Below are 20,888 nucleotides of genomic sequence, written 5' to 3'. Positions count from 1 at the left end.
GCACGCAGAGCCCCCTTCATTTGTTGTTGCCCTGCCCGCTTGCCCGCAGACTCATCTGGCCCAGCGAGCAGGACAGGCCTGAATTCAGGGCACCGGAGAGTGACGCTCCCAGGAGGCTAAGACGACCCGACGTGGGGCCACACCCACACCTGTCCACGGAAGAAGAAGGCACATGGTCTTCAGCATGTGTCCCGCACAGACCTTGGGTCCAGACACACCAGTGTCCGGGCGATGGGCCCCGCTGTGCAGACCGCAGCCGGGGAGGCCGTGACTCAGGCTCTGGAAAGGTGAAGGCGGCCATGATGCCTGCCACCACTTGCTCCTGTTGGACCCAGGTGGGGACTGAGCCTGCAGAGGGCTTCGTGCGCAGCCCCTCAGCTCTCCCTGTGTCCTGGAGAGGCTGCCACTTCCACGTGCACCTATGGGACTGTGGGCGGGCAGGGGGAGCTGGTCATCATGTGTGCACGTGTGACTATGCATGCATGTAGGTGTGCCTGTGTTACACGTGGAAGCGCATATGTGCAGGACTGTGATCAAAATGCCCTGCATGAGGACATCTGCGGCAGCTCAGGCCCCTGGCTGTGGAGCCAGCGGCCCCACGAGGAAACCTCCTGACCCCAAGGCTGCTGTGACCAGCTCAGGTCCCCCGGCGGCCTCCTGCAGCAAGCTCAGGGTGCCGTGTGTCCGCCACGTACAGCCGAGGGAGGGAACTCCCGTGTTCACGGGGCTGCAGATTAGGGTGTGGGCCCCGATGCGGGCATTTTAGAACCAGGCTGCCAACCCCAGGCCCTCAGCTCTCTAGTCAAGAAAAGCTGACTCTGCAGGCTGTCAGGGTGCGTGTGACGCGTCCTGTGGTTCGTCCGTATCAGACTGAAGCGAGTCCTCCCACTCGGGCACGTGCAGTGGGCTGGCTCCGTCCCACTCCAGGAGCACCGTCCCCTCTGCTCCTCACAGCCCTGTGCGCGATGCCATCGCCGGCCTCATCTGGAGGGCAGAAAACTGGGACACAGAGAGGCCAAGACACCGCTCAAGGTCACACAGCCACAGTGCTGTGCCGGGGTCAGGTGTGCCCCACCACGCGGTGGCCCTCCACCCTTAAACACACTGACAGTGACAAGTCGCCATGAAGCTAAATGTAACCCTTCAAAGCTGCTCCTCAGGCACTTTTGAAAGCAGCCCCTCAGCAGATGGGGGGCTGCAGGGCTGGGTGAGGGGGGCCAGGAGGGCTGGTGACCAGGAATGGGCTTTCTCTGGGGGCGATGACAAGGTTTTACAGGCGGCGGCTACACCACAGTGACTGTACTAAATGCCACTGAATTGTTCGCTTTAAAAGGGCTTAGTTACGTTGCCTGAATTCTACCTAAATTTAAAAAAGAGTAAACAATGCCAGGTAAGCAGCGCAGGGTACAGGCTCAGGGCGAAGCCCTCCAGCCAGCTTGCCGCCCAAGGGCACGACTTCTCCCTGCAGTGAGCAGCGCTGAGTCATCACCGGCCAGACGGAGAGCCTGAGGCCAGAGGGGAGACTGTGCAGAAACCAAATGGCATTAAAGACGGGCCCAAAAGCATAAAGTAAGCAAAACTCTCAAAGAAAGCACATTGCGGCCGCGTTCTGCCTTTCGTTCACCAAGGCCGATATTGTGCGTGACCTGGGAGGAGGTTGTTCACAGTCAGTGTTTACGAGCCAGTCCAGATCCGTGTACCCTCCGCAGCGAATGAAATAACTTGGGGAGCGCATCTCACTGGCCCGTGAGCCCAGCTTATGGAACCAACACGATGAATTCCGGCAGCTGCCCTTCCTCCCCTCGCTGAAGACCTCCCACCGCTCAAAGGAAACCCAGGAGCTACGTCTGCTGTGCCCCTCCTGCCCCGTCTCCTGCTGTAGGAAACAAGGACACAGTGACTCCCAAACCAGTATAAAATCAGCAATAACAAAGGGCAGATGTAATTAGAGGATCTCTGAGAGGGGAGTTGCCATCTTTGTCTACTGGGCGCACACATTCTCCTGGCTGTGAGGGCGCGCCCGGCTCTGCAGACTCGTGAATAAAGGCCTCGCTTTGCTGCTCAGGTCCTGTGTCCCGGTTTTTACTGTGAGCGTTTCTCACATTGCCACACCCAATGCGCAAATGGCCGCCCTTGATCGCAAGTTCATCGAGAAGCTCCTGGAGTTCCAAGAAAAGGCTCTTTTTCCCTTTCCTGATCCAAGCAAAACAACGGGACCTTTCCCTCCGGCCTTGAAAGTAAAACTTCAAAGCTCCCCCTCAAAGAAGCAGGGCTCTGTCCTCGCCACCAAAGACATCTCACTGACCACACAAGTGCCCTGGTGCTCCTCTGCAGAGGCGCAGGGCTGCGCCCTGAGCAGCCTGCATCTCACAGCCCCGTGAGCGGCTGGAGGGGTGCTGCGGTTCACCTGTCCTCCCTGCATCCAGCACCCCGGCCTCCCAGGCCATCACAGGATCATGTGACTCCAGGACAGGCTTTAGAATTCCTGGCCTAGGAGTTCTGTGGAAGGAGGCAGGCCCTGGGCCACACGGGCCCAGAGCCGCTGTCACTGAACTATGCAAAACAGTTCCTTGGAGCTGTGGTTGTTCTGACCCCCAGGAGTCCCCCAGCCCACTTGCAGGTAGAGCCCCGCCGACAGCCTGCAGCCCCAAGTGCTCCTACTCCCCCCAAAGCTCCCTGCACCCCGGAACCTGACTCACGCGGCCCCTTCATCGCAGCTTGGTTGCTGCCATATGTAGTCCTCAGTGTAGCCTGGGTTATTTTTAACTCTATAAAAAGGGTGTCACGCACATGTGGTATTTTGAGACTGGCTTTGATTTGCCACATCCTGTGCACGCGGCCCTCCGAGCGGCAGCTCTACAGCGAGGGGTGCTGCTGGAGCCCCACAGCACACCCAGCCACGCCCCCAGGGTCTTGCCGCATAGGCAGATTCACGAATGTCCCCTGGCTGTGTGTGCACGTCCCCAGGTGGCAGGTATGAGTCCCCTAGTGCTGCTGTAACAAAGCGCCGCAAACTTAGTGGCTTAAACCAAACGGTTGTGGTTCTGGAGGACAGAGCCCCAGCACGGGGCTCCACAGCTCAAGTCCAGGGCCGTGGGGCTGCTCCCTCAGGGGGTGTCGGGGAGAAGCACCTCCTCGCCTTCCCCAGCATCGAGGCTGGCAATGGTGCGCCTCTCGGGCCTTCCTCCAGTGCACAAGGCGGACTGAGGTCCCGGGCATGGGGAGGGGTGAGGGCCTAGTGCTCTGGGGCCACTGTCCCTCCCCAGGACCACTGTCCCTGTCCAGGAGCACTGGCACCAGCACAGAAAGAAGCCCAGCGCAGGCTGCTAAAAGGTGGGTGACCACATGGGGACAGAGGCCCAGCTATCCCAGCGCACAGGACTCTGAAAACCCAGAAAGGCCAGGCCTTGGAGAATCTCCCCAAACAAGCCTGCACCCCTTCACGGGGAGTGAACTCACGCAACTGCGGTAACATTGTCACCTAGCCGGTGGCACTGCCGTCACAGGACTCCACAGGCCAGGGGGCTGAAACAAGACACTCATTTTCTCATGGCTCTGGTGGCCGGAAGCCCAGGATCCAGGCTGGCAGGGTGCTGTGGTGGGACTGCGCCTCGCAGGGCAGGGACGGGCCCCAAGACGCTGCCGGAGCCCCCGCCTGGCCAGACCCTGGCGCCCGGCGGTACAGCTTTGGGCACAGGGTGTCCGTCGGGCACCTGGGCAGGGATCCCGGGCCCTGGGAATCCAACCACAGGGACGGCCTGGGACCCTCATGCCCCTTGCCACCAGCCTGTCTGGGACTCTGTCCCACAGGGGCCACCCTGCACAGTCAGTCCCCAAGGCGGGCTCACTCCGCTTGCGCTTTCTGAGACCACCGACATGTGTGAGGGTGTGTGTCGGGCTTAGCGCCTGTGCGCCCCCCCTCACCTACTCCCCTACCCCACCCCCGCTCTCATCGGACTGTTCACGGCGTCTTCTCTTCTTCCCTCCCAGGACGGAAGTTATTTGTTCTGAACTGTCAACGGGGCTTGATTCACGCACGTAACTCCGGGTCTGGAGTCGGCAACAGCTCATCCCGACCACCAGACACCGAGGACTCCGCCCGGTGACGCTGCCCAGGGCCCCCACATGCTTTGCTTTGCTTTGCTTCGGGGGCTCCATGGCCCAGTCACTGCCCCGTCCCCACGCACTGACAGCGCCCTGGACGCACCCACACCTCCCGCGGTGTCCCCCACTTCCCGCTCCTCCCGGAGGTCAGCGCAAACCCCCCGCGGAGCCAGGGCCCCCTCCACACACAGTCCTCGGGCGCAGCCCAGCCCAGAGGGGCGGGGCCCACAGCTGCGTCCTGAGGTGTTGGCTGTATTTAGCGCCAGGGACCCCCTAGGGGACCCGGCCTTACTGCCTCTGAACATGCAGCAGGCCAGGACCGGCCGGCCCGGCGCTGAAATGGCCGCCCTTCTCGCGGCCCAGACGCCCAATCGAACTCAGCAGGAGCCTTCCCTCCCGCCGCCCACCAGACCCCATGTCCCCAAGGCGTGTCCCCAAGGCCGTGTGCTGGGCGGCCCCCACCCCTCAGCCGGCTGTTCGTGCACTTCTGGGACGGGTCTCCATCTCATCTCTGGGAGGCCCGTTGTGCTGCTCTGCGGGCGCCGTCCCCCCGGCCCACGCTGCCTCCCCGCTGCGCCTGTGGCCTCTCTCCGCCCTGGCCTGTGGGCCCTGATTTTCGCTGCCTCCTGCTCAGGAGAGACCACTTCCTCCCAAGTCTCGTAGCTTTTCACTGTGAACGTCACCTCGGAGGTGTGTGACCTGCCGGGCACCAGGTGACTCAGGGCCCACGGGGAACCGCGTGGCGTGGGGGTTCTCCTGGACCCTGGCACCAAGGGCACCGCTTTCTGAAGCCTTTGACCCACCCCCACTGGAGCTCAACCCCAGCCCCGGCCCACGGTCGGGGCCGCCCATCACCCACGTCCCTGTGGCTCCCACCGGGCAGAGCTGAGGATGGGGCTGGCCCCGTGCGTCCCACGGGCGGGATGTCGTGTGGCTTTGGAGCTGGCCCTGAGCATCTCTGACTTGGCTAAAAAGCATCTTTTCCCTGGGTTGCCTCAGAAAATGCTACACTTCTGAGAAAACTCTCAAAAAAACGCTCAAATTCTTTTTGTTTGTTGAGGTGAAATTCACATACCATACAATTAACCACTTGAAAGCGAGCTAGTCAGTGGCATTTGGTACATTCACCATGTGCTCCAACCAACGCCACTCGCTAGTTCTGAAACCTTTCTGTTGCCCCGGAAAGTGGCCCCATTTAGCTGTCCCTCCTCATCCCCTCCCCCAGCCCCAGCGCTACTCTCTGCCTCTGGACACGCCTGTTCTGGACGCTTCATGCACGTAAGATCATATGTGTTGGCTCGATGCACATCTGTGCACCAGAAGGTTGTGGGTTCGAGCCCCAGTCAGGGCGTGTATGGGAGGCAACTGACCGATGTTTCTCCCTCTCTCCCTTCCCCTCTTTCTCAGAGGACACTTTGCAGGCAGGAAGGGACCAGCAAGAAATATTCGAAGTCATGAAAAGCAAGGACCTACAGCCAGGATGACTCTGTCCAGCAAAGCTCTCATTTAGATGGAAGGGCAGATGAAGTGCTTCCCAGACAAGGTAAAGCTAAAGGAGTCCATCATCACCAAGCCATTATTATATGAAATGTCAAAGGGACTTATTTAAGAAAAACATCAAAACGATGAACAATAAAATGACAATAAGCACATATGTATCAACAATCGAATCTAAAAAACAAACAAGCAAACAAGAAGAACAGAGACAGAATCATGGATACGGAGCGCATTGAACCTACATGCACGAGCCCTGGCCATGACCAGTGGAGGGGGACGCCTGGGGGCCTGGGGGTGCTGGGTGGAGGGGGCAACGGGGGGAATCAGGACAACTGTAGTGGCATAATCGATAAAATGTAATTCAAAAAATAATACATGAAAACACATCCTTGGGTGAAGACTAAAAAGTCACACGTCTGGCTTCTGACTCTGTGCACCATGCTTCCAGGCCCGTCTCTGCGGTGGCAGGTGTCTCCTGCCTTTTCACGGCTGAGCACTACTCCACGGTGTGCACAGGCCACGTGTTACCTACCCAGTCACAGAGGACGGGCCTCTGGGCTGTTTCCTCCTTCCGGCTGTTACGAATGATGCTGCTCTGAGCATGGGCGTAGATTTTTAAATGCACCTGACATTGAAGTAGTTTATTTTAGTTTTAGACTTTAAAAAAACAGCAACATTTAAATCCTCACCTCAGGATACATTTATTGATTTGAGAGAGAGAGTAAGGGAGGGAGGGAGACGGAGGAAGGGGGAGGTGAGAGAGAGAATATTGGTGTGAGAGACCTGGACCAGACGCCTCCGGAAGCTCCCTGCCACGGGATCGAACCCGCAACCTTTCGGTGCATGTGGCAACGCTCCAACCAACTGAGCTCTCGGCCAGGGCTGGACTGTTCTCTAATATAACATCCCTAAAAACAATTGGAATCATTCTCAAAAACTGAAAATCCAAAAATAAAAATCATTGCCCTCAAGACAGCTTCCACAGTGGGTGTGCCAACTACCTTTCCCCCAAATCCGTGCGCCATGGTTGGGGGGGCGGGGAAGCTGGGCTGGAGCAAACCCCCCACGGCAGACTTGCAGGGCCCCCCACGTGGATCTCAGCCATGAAGGAGCCCTGGCCGCGAACGGAGTCCCACCTGAAGGGCCTCGGCAGCCCCCGCCCACCCAGCACAGACGAGCTCCCCGCACTTACTGGCTGGAGGAAGAAGCCGATCTGTGTGCGTTAACCAGTTACTCCACGTAAATTACCATAAAGTGGCATGTTTCATTCAACTTCTGCCTCATCTATTCAGGTTTTTTAATCCACTTGGTCTCCCTCCTGCCAACATTTGGAATGCCCACCAACATCTACGTTTCTTTGCCATCCAGCTGGGAGAAGGACAAAAGCGATGTTTCTCCAAAGGAGACTCCTGTGAACACCGAGGGCAGCTCCAGCCCCTCCTGCAGGGACACCAGAGTCACCACCCTGACGCGGGGCTGCGGGACGGAGACCCCACTGCGGCCCGCCCTGCCCCCTCTGGCTGGGAGGCTCTGGCCGGCTCACGCAGCCCTCTCTCAGCCCCCCTGGAAAACAGGGTGCATTAGGACAGTCTAATCATTAACAAGCATCCCAAAACCCCAGTGAGCAAGCCAAGAGAGGTCTATCCCCAACCTGTCACCACACCAGCCCCTCCACCCATGGCCCTGGGCCCTCCCCTGGATCCTGAGCCTCCAGCCAAGGGACGAGGACAGGGGCCACAGCCACAGGAGGACGGCTTGAGAGGTCTGGGGACCGGGCCTGAGGCGGTGGCCTCACGCTGCCCGCGCTGCTCACGTTCAGCCACAGGCCTGTCACCCGGGAGGCGGGGGCCCAGGGGCAGTGACGGCCCACCAGCGTGCCTGAGGGTCCGCTCCCTCAAACCGAGCACCTTACAGGCCACCAAAGAGGGGTGAGCGGACGCACCTGTTGAGACACTTTCGCGGTCAGGATAACTCGGTAGGAGTCACAGGCAGCTTCGATGGCCTCTGGGACTTTAAAAACACTGAGCGCCGTTCTGTATTAAGTCCCAGTGGAGCCATCACTGACAGCCTTTGACCGAGGTGGCCTCTCCAATTCCACAGGGCAGGTCTCACCACCCCCGCGACAGGCGGGGGGCCTGAGGCCGGGCTGGGGCGTGTGGAAGCGCTCTGGCCCAGGCCCACTCTCTCCTCGGTGGGGGGCGGGGGGGCAGCCCCCTCTCAAAGCTGGAATCGTGGGGCACAGAGCACGAGCACACAGCGCCGCGGAGAGCTGAGGGACACCGCTGCCGGCGGACACAAGAACCGCGCCAGGCCAACGGCAGGCAGATGACAGTTAGATCACGCTCATCTCAGAGGTGCATTTCACACATTTCACACAAGTGCGTCTGCTCTGCTGGACCTCCCTGAGGCTTCGCAGACGCACTAAGCATCTGAAGTGACCTAGCAGGCTCCCGCTGGGGGCGGGGGGGGGGGGGTACACCACCGCCTGCTGGGCGCCCAGACCAGACACCATTAGGTGACGCTTCAGGTTGCCGCCTATGACTCGCCCTGTAACAGAAGTCCTGTCATCCGCTTCCCGTAAGTGCACTGCCGCTCTGGGACGCAGAGACCGCGAGCACCACCACCCGGCCCTGCGGGCACTGCTGGCAGGGGGCTGGGCTGAGGCCCCCATGCTGCCCCCCCACCCCGCACTCCCGCCACAGACGGGAACGCAGGCAACCCGAGGGAAAGAGCCCCGGCTGAGTCACTGCCCCCGGCTCCAGAGCCAGCTGGACTGGGCCCCGATGAGCCCTCAGCCTGGCGGTGCTGGTGCATCCGAAGGAAGCCTCGGGGAGGGACGGCCAGCCTGGCAGCAGGCGGGAGCGGCCCAGTGTCCTCCGGGTTCTGGGGCAGGATGGAGCGCGCTGGACCTGCCACGCCCGCCCTGACTCAGCACTGCCCAGCTTCCTTCCCAGAACTTCCCGCCCGTTCCAGGCCAGGCACCTGCTGGGAGCGGGAGGTGGCCTGGTACAGCCTGTGGCCAGGCTTTCCGGAAGCCTGGCTCTTCAGCAGCTCACCCCGGAGGGGAGCCTGCGCCTCCAAGGGCAGCCGCAGCTGCAGCGGGGCACTCAGAGCTCATCGGCTGAAAACGAGCTGATGAGCCGGCTGGCTGTGAGTTAACACTAAAATCCCAGCCCCGAGCAGGGTCTGTGCTGGGCCAGGGCTCTGACGGGGCTCCAGGAGGGCAGCGTGGCGGAGCGGGGCAACCTCACAGCCACGGTGGCACCGTCCATCTGGTCTGCATCGCCCACTGTCTGTCAGTCCTTCCTCGGAGGTGGAAAATACAGTCACCCGCGCCATCATTAACATGCGCTTTGGTGATGGCCGAGGAATCCTCGTGGGAACCAGTCTGGGTCCCCCCGTCCCATGCCACAGTTTCACCCCTTGGTCCGGTCACCAGGACCAATAACAACGTGACAATCCAGCCAGAAACACGAGTATTGATATTCCCACTGTTTACAGTTAACTCAGTCCTGGAAAGGCGTCCCCCATGCAAAAGCCAAGAAGGAACCTCGCCGATGTCCCAGGGAAGCACAGGCAGCCTCCGGTCGGGCAGACACGCGTCCCGGAGGCCTGGCACGAAGCCAGGTGCTCCTGGCGGTTAACAGACCGCCTTTAAGAACATCCATGGAAATGTGAGCATTTACAAATGGCATTTTCATGTTAAACTACTGCATCATGCATCACTTACTTTTTACTCAACTTAGGTAATTATTAATGTTTCAGATATGAAAATTATTAAGTGTCAGATTAGAATAGTTTAAAGCATTTGCAAACGCTTCTGAGAACTACAAGAACAATGAGTATTTTTGGTTTCAGAATGTTTTCCACTGCACAGTAATGAACAAGAAGTTCAGTGTTCAGTTTTAAACCAGAGCTGGGATTAAATCAAGAATGCAGTTCAAACTGTGTATCTAAATACAAAAGTGAAAAAATCCTAAGGCAGGCAACCACCTCCCCGACACATCCTCCCCCACAGCTGACATTTAACTGCTCCAGGCGCAAGCCTTTCAGGACTGACTGGGTGCTCTTGCGCCCAAATGTGTTACATTGAATAGGATGGGGAAGCAAGACTCAACTCACGACTCCAGGCAAAAATCTGAGCTCTGGTGTGAAAAATGAGCAGCTTACAGGGGTGACCTAACACATTTCACCCCGTCCAATAACCGGGACACTGACCTGCAAAGACAGATCTCAGACAAGGGACTGCCCAGCCTCAGACCGACCATACGCAGGACACAAGGGTCTCAGACTCAGGTGTGTCTTGGGGCCAGGGGTCAGTGACAAGTAACTGATCACGTGCTGAGATGGCAGTGAGGAACAGGCGAGGGTCAGAGCAATCGCTACCCCTCTGTGGGCGAGAGAGACAGCTGTGGGCATGGTCACTAGGGCTGGCTCACTGGCCCACATGCCAGCTTGCCAGGTCAGCACCTGAGCTCACCTTGGAAAGGCAGCAGCCTGCTGAAGATGGGGACACAGGGACACGATTCCCAGTTCTGGGGCACATGCGCAAGGAGAGTATCACTTTCCATTTCTGAAGGCTTGCAGGGCCAGTGAAATGACCCAGCTACTGTCGAGACAGAGTGCCCACCATCTCCCCCTCCCCCCCGACAACAGAACGCAGTTCGGTGACCCCAAAACGAGGCTCTTCCACAGCCACATCTGGACAGAGGCGCCTGAAGCTGCCAGGACCGCGAAGTGTTTTCAGAGATAGCAGAACGTTACTTGACCTGTGATACGTTTCCCTGGGCCCTTCCCATTTGTCAGTGAAGAAATAATGCTGCTTCCCACCACCAAATGCCCTTTCGACAAGTGAACTTAGTTTTTCTTTAACCAGTGACAAAAGTCACACCAAAACAAAGCTGTTCCCATGCAGAGGCTGCCTGCCCCCTTGCCCTGACAGCCCACGCAGCGACAGCAGGCAGGACTGGGAGCCCCCCAGGGGGCCTGGGAGCCCTGGGGGACTGAGTGAGAAGAGGGCCTGCAGAAGGCAGCCAAGGGCGGAGGCCCGAAACCACACTCACCCTTAGGGAGCCATGACCACCAATAAGTACCTGCTACAGGGCACCGAGGCCAGTGCTGCTGCTCCAGGCAGGAAGGAACCATCTAAGGCCCCCCAAGGCGCGGCCCCAGGCATCCTGAGCCCCCAACCCAACACTTACACTGGGAGGACTCTTCCTTTAGAAGGCCTCGAGGCCTCTGGGTCCCTGAGCTGGCGCTCCATGACCTCCAGTGCCAGCCAACTTCCAAAGGGAGTTGCCTCCCTGCATGGGTGCACCAGGGGCACATGGGTTTAAAGAAACCCCCACCCTGAGAAACCACCCTGGAGGTGGGGGAGACGGGGTTTGAGAAGCCAGATCCAGAAACGTGGTCGGCCTGGGGGAGGGGGTGGGTTCCCTGGGTCCATCAGAGATACTTGGACCACGGATATGAGGCGCTCTTAGGTCGCCGGTGACCCCGCCCGAGCCCTGAGCCCCGAGCCCCGACCCAAGACCTGGGCGCCTGGGCCCTCCCACAGCGCCGACTCCACGACACCAAGAGTGCGCCCAGGACCCTGAGCCCGGCTCCGCAGCACCGCCGCCCCGGCCGCCGGGCTGCAGCGCACACGAGCCCGAGCGGGCGGCGGGGACGCAGCGCCCGCAGTGCGACTGGCGCAGCCGCCGAGGTGCGGGGCGCACTGCCCCGACCCGGACCCCGACCCCGCGCCGAGGAGGGGCACCGCGCTGGGAAATGGGGGGGCCGCCTCTTGTCCTGCTCCGGCAGCGCGTGGGTGGGCACCGGGCACGTATGTGGATGCCACGGGCCGAGGTGCAGACGGGTCCCGGTTCGGGAAGGCAGGGCCCTGACGGTGGGTGGGGATCCGCTCTGGACACAGGGCCCGGGGAGAGGAACCGGGCTTTCTTCCAGAAACTGGGGGAGGTGGGGAGGGGTCTGCTCCGGAGCGCAGAGCCGGGTTGAAAGGTCCCTTCCAAGACCAAGAAAAAGGGTAGCGTTGGGGGGCGGGGGGGACGGGCAGGGGGGAGTGAGAGAGCCGCACCGGTGCAGGCAGGGGCACAGAAGCGTCCTTCCGGGACCCAGGCGCAGGGGTCTGCCGCCGGCTGCGGGGCGGCCCTCGGGGTGCGAGCGGACTGGGATGGGGAGAGAGAGGGGTCGCCCTGGCCGCGGGCGGGGGCGAGGGGGGTGCACCCAGGCCGAGGGCCAGCGCAGGCGGCCCGCCGTGGACGGGGCTCCCCTCTGGGAGAGAGCCACTCGCTGGGCTGGAACTGGGACCTGCCGTAGGCGAGGGCAACGGTCCGTGCCTGGCGGGGGGCGGGAGGTCTGTCCGGGCGGGCGAGACGGGGCCGCTCACCTTGGGTTTGTACAGCCACTTTCGGAACCTGTGCATCATCGCCGCGCCGGCCCGGCCCGCCCGGCGGCCCTCCCTCGGCAGCGCTGCGCCCGGGCCCGGCTGCGGCGGGCGGTCCCGGGGCGCCGGGCGGGCGCCGGGCAGGTGCGCGGCCCGGAGATGCTCGGCTAGCGGCGCGCGGCGCGTGCCCGCAGACAGCGGCGGGAGGACGGGTTGACGCGGCACGGAGCGTCGGCTCCTTCCCGCTCACTGACACCCCGCGGCTCCGCCGGTCCCAGCCGCCCCGCGCTGCACATGCGCCGATGCCCGCAATCCCTCGGCTCTAGGCACTCTTGGCGCCCCGGGGCGACGCGAGCACCTAGAGGGGCCGAGGAACTACAAGTCCCGTCGGGCATTGCAGGGGCGGGGCCCTACACGTGTGTCGTTCACGGGCCGCTGGCGCTGGGCGTTCTGGGAGTTGTATTTCCGCAACGGCGCCAGAGCGTGACGCAGGTTGCTAGGCGACGACGCCCTAACGGCACCCCGTTCGCACGGCAGACCCTCCGAGCGCTCGCGGCATCCCAGCGGAGCCGGAGTTAAGTGGGGCACCTTCCGAGATTCCGGAGCCCCCTCGTGCCCGCTGGGTCTGGCAGTTCCGGTGGCGGCGGGTGGAGGCGAGAAGGAAGGTGCGGGAGCGCCCGCGGAGCCGCCGGTAGGTAGGGAGGCGGAGAGGTGGGGCCGAAGTGGCGGGCGAGACCGGGTTCCGCACACCCGCATCGTCCCCCCGCTGCGGGCCAGTTCCCGGCGTCCCGGCGTCCCACCTTCTTGCTTTCGCTCGCCACCTTTTTGGTCTTCCCAGCTCCTTGCCTCAAGTTAACGGTGCTGCTTTTTGTTTTCTTAGTCGTCACAATAAACAGTACTTTAAAAAATATAACCCCCCGTACCCGCTACTTCCTTCAGCGGGGCCCTAATTTGGGTCTATAAAAGCTGAGAACCTGTTAACGTGCCGAGAGGAGAGCGGAAAAGGACGTGGTCTCACTTTAAGTTTCATCGTCAGCCGAAGAAACCGAGGCACAAAGCGGCTGCCGTGCTCTGGCTGGGGAAGGGGTCCCGAGCCAGCGCTGGTCCGCCCCCGCCCCCCACGCAGTCCGCTCCGCGGCCCTGGCTCCTCTGAAATGTGCAGATTCGGACACAGGGCAGGGACGTGAGGTCTCCCCTGGTAGAGGCTGTGCTCTCTGCTGCTGCTGGTCGGTGCTCAGGTGGCTCTGGACTCCCTGAGCCCTCTTTTCCATCAAAGCCAGAGTGAGTCCGGCAGGGCCAGCTTCGGGGTGTCCCTGCGTGCTGGTGGTCATCCACACCCGCTTTTGAGAACCTGCCTGGCCTTTCCCGCTGGCCTCCAGCTCCCACCCCTCACGGCCCCCCTAAGGCCACACCCTTCCGGAGTCGCCTCTTACCTCCAGGTCCTTTCAGCCTCTTCTCTCCTGAGCCCGCCGCTCCAATGGGACTGTCACCCAACCCCTCCTTGGAGGCTCTTAGCCAGAGTCATCGTTGACCCCAAGTTGCTAATTCCAATGACCTGATGTCGGCCCATCTTCCTTGGACTTCCATCTGCAGGTGACCCAGACACACTGTCCTCACCTGGCTGGAACTGGTCACACATGCCGCCTCTCCCCTTTAGCGGTTCCCCAACCTCCTGACACTGGGCCTCCGAACAGCCCTTGGAAGCTCCTCTCCACCCCAACGTGGGTGATTTCCTGTGGTCCTGTGGTCTCATAGATAACCGTTTCTCCCCACCTTGCTGAAACTCACACCTCCAGCCTGAGCCTCGCGCTGGGACTCCAGAGCCCTTTACCTGTTGGCTGTCTGACAGGTCCCCTCAAACCCAACGTGTCCCACTGGCACTCTCGGTCCTGCAAGAAAACCCTCCCCCAGCCACTCTGTTCAGCATGAGAACTCGGGGTAGACACTTGGTGGACTGTTTGTGGGTCTGTCTTTGGCCGACTCCAAGGCCAGGGCTGTCATTGCTGCACAGAGACTCCAGTTTGCAACTGCCCAGGATGAAGGCTGACCTCAGGACAGTGGGTGTATCGGTTAGGATTCAGTTTGCTGCATGGAAGGAAAAATCCCAGCAGCGTGTGGCCCAAACGAGATTATTCACGTTCCCATAAAGGAGATCCACAGGGAGGTGATCCCGGGAGGCATGGCAGCCCCCAAAGGGACCTCGGGTCTCCTAGCTTGCTGTTCTGCCATCTTTGCCATGTTTCCTCATAGTACAGGGCAGCTGCCTATCCCGAGTCCAGGCAGCAGGATGGAAGAGAGAAGGGTCTGCCTGCCCCGCTTACACGGGGACTTTCCGTAAGTCTCACACCGTCACTTCTTAGCATACTCAGCTGCCAGGGAGGCTGGAAGATGCCCAACCAAAAACCAGGGTTTTGTTTACTCAGGAGGAAAGGGAGAGTGTAAATTGAAAAGCAACCAGCAACGCCTGCCACATGGGCCTGTGCTTTTAAGCACAAGCCATCCAAGCATGACTTGGCAGAAATCCTTGGGATGAAAAGCCAGGAAAAGAATGTATTTTAACAAGCACACTTTGGGGACATGTGTAAATGAAGCCTCTCAGGCGGCTGGGTGTGGAACTAGTTTGTGTCTAGTGACATTTAAATCTCGCTTCTGTCTGTGGAAGATTTGCTAAGAGAAGTGTTGGTCCAGCCCACCTTCGGAGTTTCCTTAAATAGGAGACAGTCAGGTCCCGATTAGTGAAGTTAAAAATCAATACCAAAGCAATCAGTAAGCTTGGAAAGGAAACCCCACTTCCCACATGGATGACTTCACTTGGTTCAAACAACGCCGCCGAGGGGCTGAAAGCTGGCGGCGGAGTCAGAGGGGTGACTCCTGTTTCCCACCCGAAGGTGTAAGTGTTTTGACCAAGTCCACAAGCTAAGTTTTGTGGGCGCACACAACCCAGGTGTGTCTTCTGGTGTCCACACTCCCAGCACAGCCGCTCTGTGCAGCTTGTGGGGGTGGGGGGCAGTTTAGGCCCAGCTGGACTGCACCCAGACCTCTGCCTCCTCCCTACAGCCCCACACAGACTCCCCTCTGCACCCCACCCCCAGGCTCATCAGCTCACCCCCCCAGGCCCCGTCTGGACTACAGAGGGCTTGGTGGCTCTTCTTGCTTCTCCTGGACCTGTGTCATCACCAGCGGGCCCCTTGGGTCATCCTTCCTCCACCATGTTCGGGTTCTGGGACAGGAGGGGAGGGCAGGGAAGCCATCGAGTCAGAGCAGCTCCAGCTCAGACACGCAGGCCACCCGCTGCCCCTGCCCGCATGGGGTGCAGGAGGGATGTGTCTCCTTCCTCCTTGTGCGCCCCCGAACGTGTGGATGTTACTTCCTTCGTCACGTTGACATGAGTGCCCCTTCACACAGCTGGGGCTCGTCCTGAGAGGTCATGGGCATCAGACGGTGGGCGCTACCCTGCTCTCTGGGTGGGCCTCTGGGCGGCACACGCAGGTTTCAGGTGAAGACCGAGCGCTCCATGGGCGTTGCTGCTGCCCCTGCCGGGGGCTGGCTCTGCTGTGCGCCCCGGGGACTCTGTGGTGAAGCGGGGCCCTGCCCGGCCAGGAACACTTCAGAGGGGCACAGAGGAGGGAGCGCAAAGCGGGGAGCAGGGGAGGCTTCGCAGGCCACGATCTGGGAGTTGGGTCGCAGGGATGTCCAGGAGCTCAGCAGGGAGAGGACAGAGTATTGAGGTTCAGGGGCTCAGGTGAAGGGGCTTCTGAGGCCCGAGCAGCCTGAGCGGACGCAGCAGGTGCGGGGCAAGTGGGGGGAGGAGGGCCCCAGGGACCAAGGTCCGGGCGGTGAAGGATGGACACGCTGAGGGGCCCCACTGGGTCCCCAGGCGGCGGGGACGGTGAGGGATGTGCTGGTCCCCAGACCTGCCCCAGGCGGCCTGCCCACCAAGGCTGGGCCCAGGGCTCTGCCTGGGAGGAAGGGAGGCAGGAAGGAAGGATGCACAGAGCTGTGCTCGGGGTCAGGTGGGGCCAAGTCTGGGAGGCCTGGTGGGCTGCGCGGCCCGTGGGTGCCGCCAGCCAGGGTGAACCTCCACTGGCAATGCCTGGGAGGCCCCGGGAAGGGAATTGGTTATGAGGGAGGGGCCCACACTCTGGGTGCAGGGCGCCCTGACTGCTCAGCCGGGCTCTGATGTGGGGAAGGGAAGGGCGGAGGTTGCAAACTGGAAATCCTGTCTTTCCCAGTGCTCTCCCAGAGTCAACACTCCCTTCAGGGGCCCGAGTCCCCACGCTCCCCAGCTCCGAGGGCCAGCCCCGAACCTGGGGGGCACTGCTCCTGTGCTCAGACCCCGAGTGCTGCCATTGGCTGAGGCTCCCGGAGCGCCTGGGATTGTTTCCCACTTAGGAGTGACCTGAAGGGGGACGAGAGGCCCCAGGGCAGCAAGGAGAGAGCGGGTGGACCAGCCTGGGACCCCCAGGGCGAGGGACGCGGCAGGAGGGCAGAAACCCACCCAGAGAGGCGAGAGGGCAGGGCCAAGGCTGCAGGGGGCTCGCCAACCGCCCACAGTCCCTGCCCCTCTGCGGAACCTGGGCTCAGAGAGGTTAAGGCATTTGTCCTCAGTCGCCCAGCGGCCTGGCACTCCAGCAGCAGCTGCAGCCCCCAAGGAGGCCCTTGTGACCCCCCACCCCCAGTGCATGCCATAGCCCCCCTGCCGGTGTCTGAGGAGACGAGGGGCTGAGTGGACACCCACTCCCTTGAGCCACAGGGAAAATGTTTCCGGTCCTGCCCTGCACTGAAGTGCCTGGTGGCTTTGGCAGGCATTCTCTTTAAAAAGATGGGGCAGGGAGGGGGGCTGCTATCAGAGCCGTTCCAGCCTGTTGGCAGTGGATGAGAGGTGTCCCCACTGTCCCAGCATGGAACGCGGGGTCGGGGGAAATCCATCAGGGGCCTGGCCACCCGCCACGGGCAATTTGGAGGCCACCTGGGAGCACCAGTGCCTGGGGTCCCAGCCTCAGCCCCAGCAGTTCCTCCAGGGTCTTCCCGGGAGGGGCTCAGGGTATGGCGGTCTCCTCCAGCTTGGGTGCCCCTAGAATGTGCTGAGCCTGTAGGAAGCCTGGCCCCTGCCAGCTGTGCACCCTCTGGGGCTCGCTCCCTCATCTTCAAAATGGGGGTGTCAAACCTAGTGACCTGAACTCTTCTTCCCCAACCTCCTGCGATGAGGTCACTTGTCCCAGCGGCTAGGTCCTGCTGAGTAACATGACCTGGGCTGAGGGACACTCCAAGGCCACTCACATGGTGCCTCCACTCTGGCCTGGCGCCTCCCAGGGGTTGTCCCCACCCAGGCACACTGCACCACGTGAGGGTTGGGGGACAGGTAGGGGCAGCAGAGGATGCAGGGACAGTCTAGCAAGCTGGGGTCCCCATTTCCATTCAACACTCCTCACCACATGCGGTCTCAGGCTCCCGGTGGCTTCCTGTCCACATTGGGAAGGGTCCTGCAGCCATTTCTGCCCCCGCTGGGCTGGCAGCTGGAGGTCACGGAGGGTGTGACTGCTGCATTTGCTTTTAGGGTCCCTCGCTGGGAAGATGGCCTACTATGGAAAATGCATTGAAACTGTGATAGAGCAGCTGGACAGGTTTGCCCCTGAGAAGGACAGTCCGGAGCAGTTCCTGGAGGCTACGTCCACGTCCCTGCAGGTAGGGGCAGGCTGGTTGTTGTTGGGGACACCTGTCAGAGAGCTGTTAGCCTTCCAGGACACGGCATCGGGTTCCTCCCTGACACGGGGCCTGGGGGTGGGTCCTGGCCCCCAAAGGCCGGCCACTCTAAGTTCCCCTCGAGGTCACTGGCCTGGCTGACAGCGCTCGCCTGGCACCCTCCAGGGACAGACCCCTCTTGGCCCTGGGAGGCGGTCCTGGCACCCGAATGGGTGTCACACTGCCTCTGTGAAATGCATGGGCATGCACCTCGGGCTGCATCTGCCCGTCTCACTGTCCCCAGCTGCCCCCCCCCCCCCCCCGTCTGCTCCATTCCCGGGGGTAGCTGTGCACCGGCAGCTGCTCACCCTGGGCCAGAACCCCTGCGGTCCTGTGTGTATCCGCTCATGGTCAGGGCAGCGAGGCCTCGGGGTGGCCCCTCGGCTCCAGCTCTGGCTTGGCTCTGACCCACCCCATGGGAATCCTGCTCCTCTGTCCCCGACCTCGGCCCATTTCAAACCAAACAGATTGCTGTCCTCTCCGGTGTGTCCTCGCTCTAGCTTCACCTGCCACCTCAGCAGCAGCCCTCAGGGACCTCTCGGTCCCCTAGGCTCTTGCCCAGTCCTTTTCTCCGTCCATTAGCCGTGGGGGTGGAGCAGGGGCCTACATTGCAGGGGTCCTGCCTTCGGGCCTCGAGGACATCGGATCCGGCAGGCGGGGGGTGCAGAGCAGCCCCCATCCGCCTGGGGACAGCTCAGGGCTGTCCAGGGGCCTGTGCCGGCTGTCAGCACCACCAACTGGGGCCAGCTGCGGCCTGTCACTTCGCCCAACAGGACTGTGAAACCCTGTGGCCCCAGGGAGGCGGCCCCCACGGCCCCGCCGACCTGCTCAGCTGTGGCCTCTGCTGTGCCCCCTTGGGTGGGGCAGGGTGGGGCCCTGAGGTGCAGCAGCCAGAAAGCCTGGGGAAAGGGGTGGGGACAGGATGGGGTCCCTGTCCTTCAGAGGCCCAGGGCCCTGGGCAGTGCTCCTAAGGGCTGGAGCGGTTGCGGAACCTGAGAGAGAAAGCTCGGGACGCCAACCCAGTTGGGACTGGGGGTGCATGCCCGTGGCTGTGCCTCCCCCACAGTGCCGTACCCCCTTTTCATGCTCTTCCCCTGAGCCCAAAGCAGTTTGGGAGCATCAAGAAAGCCGCCAAGGGCCAGGCCCAGCCGCTCGTGCCCTCCTGAGGCTAAAGGCCAGTGCCCTGGTGTGGCTCAGGGCACCCCATCCTGCCCCCTGCCCCCCAGTGCTGGCCTGCAGTTGCCCCCGGGCTGCGGCCTCAGTGCCCTGGGTCCCATCAGCTCCTCTGCTGCCTTTGCTCCATCGTTAAAAACAGCCCTCTTGCCCCCGGCCCCCTGCAGCCCCCGTGGCCCCACATCTGGCTCTCTCCTCAGCTGCCCCCGCCACTCAGGGAAAGCGGTCACATTAGGGACTTTATTTCATAGCCGTACAGAAAGTGGGGCTGTTACTACGAATTGTCTGGGGGACTTTTTCCCCACAACTGTGGACTATTAATGGCAAATGCATCCTCATGGTCACCCGGGAGCCTGGCCTGATGACATCTGCCTACGTGTCCATGGAAGGGAGCCCACCACCTTGACCCTGGGATGGCGCAGGCGGAGACGCAGCTCCTTTGCCAGGCACGCCAGTCCTTTCAGATCCTTCCAGAAGTCCACCGGGACTCCAGGCAGTGGTGCCCGGGACAGGGGCCGGCCTGGACAGCACACGCGCATCTCCAGCTGTCGGGGCCAAGGCTTGACACCGCCTGGAGGGAGCCCAGAGAGCACACAGGCCAATGGCAGTCTGGGGACGGGCAGGGCTGTGGGCTTCAGTTGCACCCCTGAAAAGATACGTTGAAGTCATCACCCCCCATTACCTGCAAGTATGACCTTATTTGGAAACGCCATCTTTGCAGATACGATTAGGAATGTCGAGATGAGGTCATCCTTGATTTAGGGTGAACCCCAAATCCGGAGATCAGAGTCCTTATAAGAAGGGGGAGGTTTGGACGCAGACCACAGGATGACACAGGGAAGGGGCGATGCAGCTGCCAGCCCAGGAGCGCGGCCACGCCCACCACCCGGGGCGAGGGAGACGCGGGCGACTGCCCAGGGAGGAGCCAGCCTGGGGCCCCCAGGTTTGGGTTTCTGGGTTTCAGAGCTGAGAGAATAGAGAGAATACTCTTCATTGTTTGTTGCCAGCAAGTTTGGGGGAATTCGTTGTGGAAAGTCCTTCAGACGGGAGCCTGGGGGGACACCGGGGCCAGGCGGGCGGCACTCAGAGCCGCTGCTGAGATGCTGGTCAGAGGGCACCCGAGGTGGCCAGGCAAGGCCAAGGGGTTGTGGGTTTGGGGCAGGCTGCGTTGCGGTGACTTTCCTTCTCCAGATCGAAGTGTGGGAACCGTCCCCGTGCACACGCACACACACGCACACACGCATGCAGACGCATGCACATGCTCGCACATGCCTGTGCAGATGCACACAGGGAGCAGCCCCCGGCCCCCATGGACTCCCTCCCAATGGCCCTTCACGGAGGACGTTGGCTGGATCAGAAGGAGGTCCGTCACCCCACTGTGCATGGGGGGTGCTGAGACCCGGGAGTCTGTGGTGGCTTTAGAGCAACAGAAGTGGCCTGAACAGCACCGAGCATGGGCTGCGGGGCCGGCAGCCCAGAGCGGGAGCCGGGGGGCAGGGGGGCGGGGCGCAGGGGCACCAGCAACAAAGCACACTGCCAGCACGCAGCCTGGGCCTCCCCGGAACCTGGCTTCTCCTGTGCGGCCCTGGCCGGGCCCTCGGGGGAACAAGGATCTCATCAGGGCGTGACTCGGGGGGACGTGGGAGTGTCACATGAGGGGATGGGTCCCAATGGGTGTGACTCCTTGGGGGCCACACCTTCCCCTGCCCCATGCCCCAGAGCCCCTCCAGGCCAACCAGTGCAACGGCGCGCGCACCGGGGCCAGCAGGCCGGGCTCAGGAACGTCCATAGGACGGGCACGGGCCCATGGGGCAGAGGTGGGGTGTGACGGGCCCTGCAGGCAGCCCGGGGCTTCCGGAAAGTCTGTGAGGTCTGAGCAGGACTCAGAGAAGGGTCTGGCTTTGAGAGGTTCCTGGGGCGAGGGCAGGGGGAGGGGTCCCAGGCAAAGGGCGGCCCAGGCACTGTGGGGGGAAGCAAGTCCGAGCAG

General features: G+C 61.7%; 2 protein-coding genes across 3 annotated transcripts in view; one reads left to right on the top strand and one right to left on the bottom strand.

Moving 5' to 3' along the window:
- The window catches only part of ZFYVE28 (zinc finger FYVE-type containing 28), a 46,471-nt gene extending 34,409 nt beyond the window's left edge, over positions 1-12,062 (bottom strand). The window contains exons 1-2 of one of the 2 annotated variants that reach the window (XM_090267161.1): positions 2,700-2,731; positions 202-427 (exon numbers count right to left, since the gene is read on the bottom strand). Coding sequence is in view for 1 of the 2 variants with exons in the window: in XM_090267160.1 (XP_090123286.1) it covers positions 11,990-12,028 (39 nt within the window). In the remaining variant the exon portion in view is untranslated. Of the gene's footprint in view, positions 1-201; positions 428-2,699; positions 2,732-11,989 lie in introns of those variants that run through there. The other variant, XM_090267160.1, reaches the window with a different exon arrangement.
- Positions 12,063-12,630: 568 nt separating this feature from the next.
- Positions 12,631-20,888, top strand: part of CFAP99 (cilia and flagella associated protein 99) — a 29,057-nt gene continuing 20,799 nt past the window's right edge. The window contains exons 1-2 of the mRNA XM_090267162.1: positions 12,631-12,677; positions 17,544-17,671. Of these exons, the coding sequence (XP_090123288.1) occupies positions 17,561-17,671 (111 nt within the window). The 5' untranslated portion in view covers positions 12,631-12,677; positions 17,544-17,560. The remainder of the gene's footprint in view (positions 12,678-17,543; positions 17,672-20,888) is intronic.

This window comes from Furipterus horrens, unplaced genomic scaffold (genome assembly GCF_987537825.1).
Source record: "Furipterus horrens unplaced genomic scaffold, mFurHor1.1.pri manual_scaffold_2, whole genome shotgun sequence".
NCBI classification, from domain to species: Eukaryota; Metazoa; Chordata; class Mammalia; order Chiroptera; family Furipteridae; genus Furipterus; species Furipterus horrens.
Note: the sequence above shows the minus strand (reverse complement) of the source record. Positions and strands in the feature narration are given on the sequence as shown.